The sequence below is a fragment of the Sceloporus occidentalis genome, unplaced genomic scaffold, assembly GCF_023333645.1.
Source record: "Sceloporus occidentalis isolate IW3139 unplaced genomic scaffold, rSceOcc1.0.p SCAF_190, whole genome shotgun sequence".
Lineage (NCBI taxonomy): Eukaryota > Metazoa > Chordata > Lepidosauria > Squamata > Phrynosomatidae > Sceloporus > Sceloporus occidentalis.
The window spans coordinates 547346-558296 of NW_028317170.1; the positions used below are offsets into that span (position 1 = coordinate 547346).

A 10951-nucleotide genomic window follows, 5' to 3' on the forward strand; every position below is an offset into this window, starting at 1 on the left:
GCAGATTTGGTCTCCCCGCACGGCAGGCTATAGGGGTCTCTCCTATACAGAAGACTATAGAGGCCTCCCCCTCATAGTACGCTGCAGGGGTCTCTCCAACACAACACGCTATAGTGTGAGTTTTCCCCTCGCAGCAGGTTATTGGGGTCCTGCTTATTAGACGCTCATATATACTTTGCCTCATAATATTGGTTGGCTGAGAGTGCTGAGAACACTGGCCCCGGATCGACTCGTCAGGCTGCTACGCCCAAAATACCTCCCTCCCTTCCTCGAACAGAAGAGTGGCGGGAATACAAGGAAAGAGCGGGAACGCCTCAGCGAGCCGGCCAGCCAATGAGAGGACGGCTCTCACAGAGCACGCGCCGGTCTGACCTCCCGCTGTAGGACAGAGCTGTGGGACTTGCAGGAAGTAGGCGTGACCAAACAGTGCTTGTGGCGGGGGATGTGGGCGTGACCGGGGAATTTGGTTCTCGCGAGACTAAGGCGGAGACACCTCAGAGGTCTCTCGGCGCCATTTTGTGTCCTCTCACACACGCTGCAGGCTGCGAGCACTTCTGACATGGCTGATTATTCCACAGTTCCACCTCCGAGCTCGGGTAACTCCGGCGCCGGGGTCAACGATGCCTTCAAAGATGCTTTGCAGCGGGCCCGACAGGTGAGTGAGGGGGTGGGAGCTTTTCGTGTTCTTGGGCTCGCGTTGTGAGCCGCCAGAGGGTGGGTGTTGGATCCGTGTAGGCCGGGATTATCGTGGCTGTGAGACTCTCACCCGTGGTATAAATCTCTGACTTTATCGCACCGGAGAGGGCCGCTCTCTCGGGTAGGCTCTCTATGCAGTTCGCGCAGAATATTACGTGTCTCGTGGAAGCTTAAAATTCACACAAGTGCCCCGCTTCTCTGGTAGGCCTCCAGCCTCTTCCCTCCCCCCGTCTAATTCATCCAGATAAGCGAGGGTTCCCGCAAGTCTTACACGGCCTTACATGCTGAGGGGGTTTGTGAGGCATTTGTTTTAGTTCTCTGCCTATTTGCTAATTATTAGCCGTTCTGTTCCTGAAGCCCAACTATGGGTTTGATCCGGTTCAAGCAGCTTTATTAAGTGTTGCCCGTTTGCCTCTGTAGATCGCTGCTAAAATCGGAGGGGAGCCGGGAGCTGCTGTGAACTCAAACGACTACGGATTCGCGGGACAAAAGAGGCCACTCGATGACGGAGGTGAGTTTTTTTTGCCACAAGGCGCTCGGGTTTGTGCTAACCGGGTACATCTGGCCCAAATATCAAAGCTTTATGAGCAGTTGCTGCCCTTTGTAGTGTTTTCCACATGCTAGTATCCGTCCCATGGCCCAGAGTGGCGTGTAGAGATTTTCTTGGTTCTTACACACACTTTCACTCCCATGCCTGCCTAGATGTAAAATCTGTATAATAAAGCAGCTAAAATGCAGCACAGTCATAGAGAAGCACACTAGTTCCACCAGGCTGTAATGTAAAAATGTTCTAAACATTCCTGCTGGTTTTTCTAAGTGAAAAATTTTCTTTCTAGATCAACCAGAGGCTAAGAAGGTTGCCCCTACAAATGATTGTAAGTGTCTTGATTTTGCTGTACACAAACGAATAGCTTCGCCCGTACAGAACCAAAAAGCTAACCGCCTTTCTTTTTTCCCCCCCACAAGCTTTTCCTCCACCGATGCCGGCAATGCATCAGCAGCAGAGGTGAGTTAAAAAAAAAATCTTTAGTGGTTTCTCGGCCATTTTGTGTGTTAAGGTTATGCATTGCGTGCAACAACGTAGCAAATGCATTTCAACTGACCTCAATGTCTTTTATAGGGCTGTTGTTACAGAAGAGTACAAGGTGCCTGATGGAATGGTGGGATTCAGTAAGTATCATGTTTGTCCCTAGGAAATAAATAGTTATCCAGGTCACGTGACGTAGTCTGACATTTTATTTCCTTCCCAGTCATTGGCAGAGGAGGTGAGCAGATATCACGTATTCAGCAGGAATCTGGCTGCAAAATTCAGATTGCCCCTGGTAAGCCTTTCAATCTGCTGCATTGATGGAGCATTTATTGTCATTTTATAGCTCGAGTACAACTGAAATGCTTTTCTTTTGCTTTCAGATAGCGGTGGCTTGCCAGAAAGATCATGTATGCTAACTGGCAGTCCCGATTCCGTTCAGTAAGTGTTTGTGTGCCACGTATGACTGTTTATCTCGATGTGTTAACTGATTGCTAATAAGCCTTAATTTGTATAAATAGGGCTGCAACACGATTGCTTGAACAGATAGTAGAGAAAGGAAGGCCCACTCCTGGCTTCCATCACGGAGACGGCTCTGGAAACGCAGTTCAGGAAATCATGATCCCAGCCAGTAAAGCTGGTCTGGTAATCGGTAAAGGAGGGGAAACCATTAAACAGCTGCAGGTAGGACTGGTCTCGAGTTTTTTTGTTTTTGTTTTTTTTCCTGTGTACCTGTTGTAAGTCACTGTCATCATTTCACTAATGTCAATATGTGTGTTTAGGAGAGGGCAGGAGTTAAAATGGTTATGATACAGGATGGTCCCCAGAACACAGGAACAGACAAACCTCTACGAATCACTGGGGATCCCTACAAAGTGCAGGTAAGCCCTTCATTTGAGTGTTAAGTCTATCTGCAGCAAATACCCGAGGACTCGCTACACGAAGAACATTATTTTTTTTTATTATAATATAGCAAGCAAAAGAAATGGTACTAGAACTTATTCATGGAGAAGGAGGCGGTTTCAGAGATTCTCGGAATGAGTATGGATCAAGAGTAGGCGGAAACGAAGGGATAGATGTAAGTATGGTTAACCGGTGTACCTTCATATGTATTAAACTGTTTTCTGATGTGACACAGAATGACTTCGTTGGAATGCTATACGGTTATATTAATGCTGAGGGTTTTTTCCCCCTCATATTCATAACAGGTCCCAATACCACGATTTGCTGTTGGAATCGTGATAGGCAGAAATGGTGAAATGATCAAGAAAATCCAGAATGATGCAGGCGTTAGAATACAGTTTAAACCAGGTATGCCAAGTAGCTGTTGGAAGGGGAATAGTACAGATGCATGAGGCATTCTGATTAAACTGTTCATATATTCAAAGGGGAGATACCATAATGTATACTCAATGACAGCATTTCCATTGAATTTTCCTGCTTGTAACTAATAAACTGTACTTTCCCCTAACAGATGATGGCTCTGCTCCAGAAAGAATAGCACAGATTAGTGGTCCTCCAGACAGATGTCAGCACGCTGCAGAGATTATCACAGACCTGCTTCGCAGTGTTCAGGTCAGTAAAGTTGTTGGTGTATATCAGATAAGGATTTTAATTGTGGTGTTTGTGATCGCCGTGCCATGCGTTCTTTGCTGACGAGGCTTTCTGCACCCGCAGTCTGGAAATCATGGAGGTCCAGGACCTGGTGGCAGAGGTAGAGGAAGGGGACAAGGAAACTGGAATATGGGTCCTCCAGGTGGTTTGCAGGAATTTAACTTTGTTGTTCCTACTGTGAAGACTGGACTTATTATCGGAAAAGGTAACATTCCCTGTTCCTAGGAGATGTTTATAAGCATTAATGCTTTGTGATTCTACAAAGCTGGGCAGAAAAATGTAAATTGTGAATGTTTTAATTTTCATTTTTTAGGTGGTGAAACAATAAAAAATATCAGTCAGCAGTCTGGAGCTAGGATAGAGCTGCAGAGAAACCCACCACCAAACTCTGACCCCAACATGAAGTTATTTACTGTCAGAGGGTCTCCACAGCAGATAGACTATGCCAGGGGGTTGATTGAGGAGAAGATAGGCGTAAGTACTCGTATATATGTATATTTTCACTTATCTTACTCTGTAAAAGTGAGCTTCTGTAAATGTTTAACATACATTGCTCTCCAGGGTCCAGTGAATCCTGTTGGTCCTCCTGTTCCTCACGGTCCTCCTGGTGTACCGGGACCTCATGGACCTCCTGGTGCGCCTGGACCTGGCACACCTATGGGACCCTACAATCCACCACCTTACAGTGCAGGGCCTCCTGGACCTTCTCCCCAGTAAGTTTATTCAGAAGAAACTGTGGGCTGTTACTACAGGGTTTTAATGTTCAGGGGTGGCAAATGTAAGGCTTTTGGTAGGTCAGTTTCAGATTATTTTTTTTTATTGACATGTTCATCCATACATCACTGATGGTAAAACTACACTTAGCACTTCCTGGTGACTTCCCCTTACACTTCTGTACCTTTCTTGCACAAACAACCCTCCGCTTAGTGTTCCATATCACAAATGCCAAGAGCTTTATTTTCTAGTCTTTTTTGCTGAATCTACTTTCAGTAGTATGCATACTTACATCTTTCTCTTGTTTTAGTGGTCCTCCTGCTCCATATGCTCCTCAAGGATGGGGGAACACGTATCCTCACTGGCAGCAGCCAGCACAGCCAGACCCTAGTAAGTGCCTCTTCAGTGCTGTTACTGACTTGTAGCTGATTCCAGATAATTCAGCAATGCGTTGTGTGTTTGTCTGGAGATGGGGAGGGACCAGTTTTAGTGTCAACTATTCTGGAGGTCAAACCTAGTGATAACATCTATTTTAAGTAAGGCAACAGATAACACGGCTGAATGCTTTAGTTAATTCACATAAATAGTAAGTGGTGTAGTTGGGTTTTTTTTATGTGTCTGGAGGTCAGTTGGGTGGCATTGCAAACTTATTTGGCAAGATATGGTCTTGTTAAAAGCATCACATGAATTTTGGTTACCCTGTGAACGGTTCATCATGTAAGACAGCAAATGTTATGCTTCCTGTATGAAGTTACCCGGGTTTTTACGTCCTGCTTACATGGCTATAGACTTCGGTTTAGTTTTCCCCCTTGAAAAGTAAAGCCTAAATATTAAAGCTGCTTTAGATCAGTGATGGTGCATGTCATTCTCGCTGCTTATTGTTCGTTGCTGTCTGTATCTGGTTCTAAAGGTTAGGGCTAAACACTGAATATTGCACATGTGACAGTAACATGGCCACAGGGGTCCATATGAATAGCATCATAATCATGTGTTCCCTGAAAATCCTGTAGTTGTTAGAGATATAGAAGATAGCGGGTGGAGGTGGTTTTGGCTATCTTTCCTGTAGCTTACAGTGTATTTGATTTCCTAGGTAAAGCAGGAACAGACCCCAACTCTGCAGCATGGGCAGCTTACTATGCACACTATTATCAGCAGCAAGCACCCCAGCCACCTGCAGCGCCCTCTGCTGGACCCAGCACAACTCAGACTAATGGGCAAGGTAGCAAACTCCTTAATTACAAGGATATCCATTAACGGGACATAGTCAAATCAGCTTTTGAGTTGGAGTGAAAGTATTTGGATGCTGGCACCACACCTCACCCATAAGTTGGGTTTATACTGTAGCATAACATTCAGTTCTTGGCCCAGACCTTACAGGAGTTACATCCTTTTTATTAAGTACTTGTGTTCTTTCTGAGCTATATCAATGTGTTTTTTTTTTTTTTTTTCTATCTAGCTGAGCCGCCAGCTGCACCGCAGGCTGGGCAAGTTGACTATACAAAGGCATGGGAAGAGTATTACAAGAAAATGGGTAAGTCACAATCATTCACTTTGATCTGTTTTTGTGGCCAAGGCAAAGCACACATTATCCCAGTTTAGAAACCGCATTTGATGGCAGAATATAACCATTTGGCTCGCTGTGTGCGATTGTACTGTGCACTTAATGCAATGGATCACAATTGAGTATACAAATATTGACCTCAGGGGGAGGGCAACCGTGGGTATAATCAATTATAAAAGCCACTTTTAAAGGTCAGTAACTAAACTGCTTTTCTTTAGGTCAACAAGGGCCACAGCAGGACTACTCAAAAGCATGGGAAGAATACTATAAAAAACAAGGTAAGTTGGTTTCTGTTCTACTTTTTTCATGGGCAATTCGTTTGTTAGACTTTTGAAAATTCACTTTCTAGAATCATGTTAAGGAAATTTTAAATACTTAATACAGTATGGCAAAGTTCTTGATTGGCTAAGGTAGTCGTGTTTCCTAGTCCACTTTTATAATGAATTTATTTCAATAAATCCAGCCCTGTACAGTCTGAGGCTCTTGCCAGGATGTCGGCTAATGGCTCAGAACTGGTTTTCACCGATACAATGTTTGTTTCTTGGTCAGTCTGATAAAAGGCTTACACTTTGGTGAAATATTGGTCTCCTGGGTATATATTAGGCCCATACCTTAGTCTTTGTCCAGTAGTTATGTTTGGCCATTGACAATATTGCTAACTTTTTTTAGGTCAAGCTGTTCCAGCTCCTGGTGCTGCTGCTCCCCCTGCTGGTCAGCCAGATTACAGTGCAGCCTGGGCAGAGTATTACAGGCAACAAGCAGCATACTATGCTCAGACCAGTCCACAGACGATGCCACAGCACCCTCCAGCGCCACAGGTATGATCTTTTAAATCTGATGCTTTCTTGGATATTTATGGGAGTTTTTCATCCTTACAAGAACCTGTAAACACTTGCAGTACCGCACACTGTTTTTCACTGTACGTGTACAAAAACTTTCCACCTCCAGGGCAATTGAAAACGTGCGAGAAGCAATCGGCATTTAACCAATCTTTCCTTAGGGTCTCCTGAGATGGGTACTTTATTTGAAACAGATTTTCTCGTAACTCTTTGTATATCTCTTATGTATTTCTTCTGCACAGGGTCAATAATGCGAAGTGGACAGTACAGTATTTGCTTCATTGTGTTGGGGAAAACCTTTGTTAAATGTTTGGATGCAGACGCCTTGATGAAGATCTTAATTTTTGTTTTGGTTTAAAACTGTTTTTTGTTTTTGAAAAAATGTACAAAACTATCACTACTGACTCATAGGAGGCTATATTTCTGTGTAGAAATGAATCGGTTTGTTTTTAGTAATTAGTGTAGATGTACACATTCCAGCAAATGTATTTGCAACTATTATGTGGTCAAAGCTTTGTGATACAAATGTACTTTTTTCAATGTATACTTTATCACTTTTAAAATGCCTGTTTTGTGCTTTACAATAAATAATATGAAACCTCCTGTGTCGGTAAGTTGGGTATGTGAGTATTCAAAGGGAAAACATTTTTTTAATTCTTTCAAGAAACGTACATGGCAGCAACTTATAAATTTTGATGTGCATCTCCCCTTTTATTTTCCTCTACTCATGTTTTGTTGTGGTTCCTGTGGGTTACCGTGTTATTGTATGACAGGCAGTGTCACCAGTTATTAATGCATAGTAAACATCATTGCATTTTACCAAACCCATGACCTTTTCTCCAATCTGTACAGAGCACTGCTGATTGACACGCTTCAGTCTTCCAGCAGTTTTATACGAAATTGTTTGCTTTTCTTGCTTAAATGTAAGCGTTTAGTCAGTCTGCATTTCATTTATTCCGTATGGGATAGGCAACATAAGTGTACTTGTTTTGTTTTTCTTCTCTGCCATAAAGCCAGATTATAAAATCATATGACTGTTAAATGCATTCTAGTTATATGTATATACTGACCCTGTAGTTATATTTTCCGTTGATTACGTTTGAAAAGCACCATTTGCAAATAAACGTTTTATCGATATTTTTTATCTAAATTAAATGTCCGTGTCAAGATTTGCCTTTATCCACTGTCTTGCTTTTTGCATATCTGCCGGTTGATGAATGCTTCTGTTCTGTCAGATCACGGTCACGAGCAGTCTTGCAGTTGTCTGTTGAAGGGCAAATTTGGTCGAGCCAGTTTAGGAGTAGATCTGTAGGTGTGCGTCCTAAATTTGTCTCCCTTCACTGAGCATTGCACTGTAAGTACCTCAACAAATGGGCAAACTGCGAAATGTTCTCTCATGACTTGTTGTGTGGTGCTTTTATCACTCTGAATTTGGCTAGCTTATACTATTTATGTTTTTGTAGGTAAGTATATTCAATATTTAGTCGAGTTGTGGCCATTTTTATTCCGCCAATGCATATACGTTGTATTGATATGAACCTGAGGTCTAGATGCATTTGACGTGATAGCTTATTGCTTTGATAATAACTTGCAGTTTTGTTACATAATGACATTAACTTTGGTCACTTTTACTTAGACTGTTTTTCCCTATTTTTTCATGAAAGCTGAGACATCATTGACTTTTTCCCTGCAGTCAGTGAGATATAAAACGGGCAGGAGACATTTGCATGACCTTATCTTTGGTTAAATGTGCACTAACCTTTACCTGGTTTCCAGACTTTTTTACTTTTGGAGGCTGTCAATGTAATTAATTTGAAGCATAAAGTAGTGTTAGTTTTTACAAAGTGAAATACTGATATTTCTGTGCCTTCAAGGTAGTTTCTGCTACAAAAAAGCACCAGGTAAGCACAACCTAAGAAAGTAGCCTATAAATGTAAATGCCAGATTTTCCCTATGTTTTTATGGTTGTGTATGACAAAGGTTTGCTGCACCAAATATGTATTTTTCTTTCTTACTGAAATGGAATATACGTGAATTTATTGGGCACGTGCTAAAGCTTTCTTCTGTCCATAAATGCTGCATTTTTTCCTAGTAGAAATGTCTTCTCGTTTACATTACAGGGTTAGCATGTATTTTGCAGCCTTCTTGTTGGCTTATGTTGTCATGTAATGTTCTTGTATAGGAACCATAGTACTGTACAGACTGAATTTTATTCACGTAGTTGACACTTGCATTCAAATTCTGTATTGTTTGCTGGTAAGCAGTATATATTTTTGCATAATTTTATTTCCCTTTACGCTGCTTCACCAGATCAGTTTTCACTGTTTAAACTTCCTGACATGTGCTGCCTCTGTTTTTAAAGTCCTGCTTATCTGTGCATCCAAAGAAAGTTTCAAAACTCCTGCCTTCATTTTCACACACAGTGCTGAAGATGCTGCCAGCAGCCAATCATAGCTCATAAATTCAGGTCCTGAGGTAGTTCCCACCCCTAAGGAGGAGTGCTTTGTGTATGCCATTGGTGAGCCGATGAGCATGGACGGTGAAGGGGTCATGTAGAAGGTAAAATTGGCAAAAAAGTATTTGCAATTGTATTTTTATGCATAATAGTGCAGATTGTCTTTGAACACTATTGATGCTTTTGATTTGATACTAGACCTCTAAATTACTGTTATGCATACCTTTTGCCATTTAATGTATTTATAGAATACTAAAAAAGCGGTGTTTTTTTTAGAAGTGTTCTATATGCTCATTAAGCATCAGATTTTGCCACCTACTGTTCAGGCAGCTCGTAATTTTATAGACTAGACTTTTGAGATTTTAGCCAATCAGGACGTTCAGTTTTGAGCAATAGGAAGAGCCTTCTTTAAAGGAGCACCTTGTGGCCCAGCAGCCCACCCCTTAGTACCAGAATAAGTCGGATGTTACAATCTGATGAGCTTCATGTCTGACTTTGTTTGGGACATCATGGTGCTCCTGTAAAGATGTTATCACACGGCATCTGCATTCTGTGGTGTAGTGTTATGTAGGATATCACTACTTTAAGAGCAGAAAGTTACATGTGTATATATATCGTGTTTTTTTCTCTACCGTATGATAGAGCACAGTTAGTGGAAACATCACATGACCTTTATGCTTTATTTGTGGAACCCTCATATTTTTTTAATGCAATTTACCTGTCATGTCTGAATCCCCTCTGCTGCAGTGGCTTTTGTGTGGGGTTAAATGCCTTCTGTGTAATCTGTTGGCAGTTTGGTGACCGCACTCAACGGCTGTCGCACGCAGGCTTGCACTTTTCTGTAGGTTGTCGCCCAGACTGCACTATAAAATCATAGCATCCCCAGCAAGTCCTGTATCTGCAAACTATTTCCAGGGGACGCCTTTGTAACAAACTGGCGCCGTAGTCGCAAAGAAATATCTGTTGGGTGCAGCCTTGGCAGGCTTAAAATCCATCCTTTCTGCCCTCCTTCAGCCTGTTGTCTCTGACCAGGGTCATTTCACTGTATTTAGCTAATCGGCACCAGCTAATCCCCTTTAACTCTGCAGAGAAATCTGCTACAGCAGAGGTGATAAAATCCAGCACAAGTTTACCTGTTCCCTTAATGTTTGGCTGAAACCAATTCTAATGAAATCCGTTTTCGCCTGTTTAATACAAGTATTTGTCTTAAAGCCACCTAAATGATCAAACTAAGCTTTATTGAGCAGGTTGTCAGAATTGGCTGCGATTTCTTTATTTCCCTGCCTTCATGGCTTCAGCAGCTCTTGTATAACGCAGTTTAGCTGTATATTTATCACCTAGTCTTGATGTGATATGCCTCTTTCCAATATAAATCGTTTGTGAGACCATATTTAAACATAAAGCTGCCCTAAATGTTCACAAATTGCATTTTCTCTGGGGGTCTGTGTGGAAGGCTGTCCCCATTAAGCCAGGAGAAGGGGCTCTGTATATATTTACAATATCCTGGTACAGAGGAACTTGGATTGGAGGTAAATTTTAAATGTTGCTTGTACATTTACCGAAACCTTAACATTAGTGTGACTGGCGCATGATAACTGGAGACTCGCTTTGTTTATATGCTTTCAATAAATGTCAGATAATGTATGCCACGCGTAGTCTGCTCCTTATTTTCTCATGAATTTATACTCTGCCGTTTGTGCGCGTGTAAAAATACATTTTACGTGCAGATAAGGAAAACACTTTATATGTGTTATAGAAAAATCAAAGCGGGACACATTAACCCTTGCATCAAGATTTCTTACTCGTCACGGATAGTGTTTTCAGTGAACGTTGTGGCGTGAGTGGGGGACGAGTGCTGTCGCAGCCTGGTTGGGTTAGAGAATGTCTGGCTGGGAGTTATCAGTGTCTGCTTTCCAGCGTCTTCATAACATCCACATACGGTACTTCTCCGGCCCCGAGCTCACCTGCCTGTGATGCAGCTTAGCTTGTGTAATAACTCCCATTTCCATGGTTACTGTGTGCTCATGTGTTCACATTTTGCTGCT

At 42.3% G+C, this 10951-nt stretch overlaps 1 protein-coding gene across 1 annotated transcript; it reads left to right on the forward strand.

Moving 5' to 3' along the window:
• Nucleotides 1-559: 559 nt before the first annotated feature.
• On the forward strand, nucleotides 560-6763 carry LOC149278394 (far upstream element-binding protein 1-like). The gene is made up of 21 exons (XM_089501993.1): nucleotides 560-655; nucleotides 1117-1207; nucleotides 1533-1571; nucleotides 1663-1702; nucleotides 1817-1866; nucleotides 1947-2018; nucleotides 2107-2164; nucleotides 2245-2407; nucleotides 2506-2604; nucleotides 2697-2801; nucleotides 2932-3034; nucleotides 3198-3298; nucleotides 3401-3542; nucleotides 3651-3811; nucleotides 3899-4050; nucleotides 4362-4441; nucleotides 5142-5270; nucleotides 5508-5582; nucleotides 5831-5890; nucleotides 6282-6430; nucleotides 6694-6763. The coding sequence occupies exons 1-21, from the start codon at nucleotides 560-562 to the stop codon at nucleotides 6700-6702; spliced, it is 1974 nt and encodes a 657-aa protein (XP_089358119.1). The 3' UTR covers nucleotides 6703-6763.
• The last annotated feature ends 4188 nt before the right edge of the window (nucleotides 6764-10951 follow it).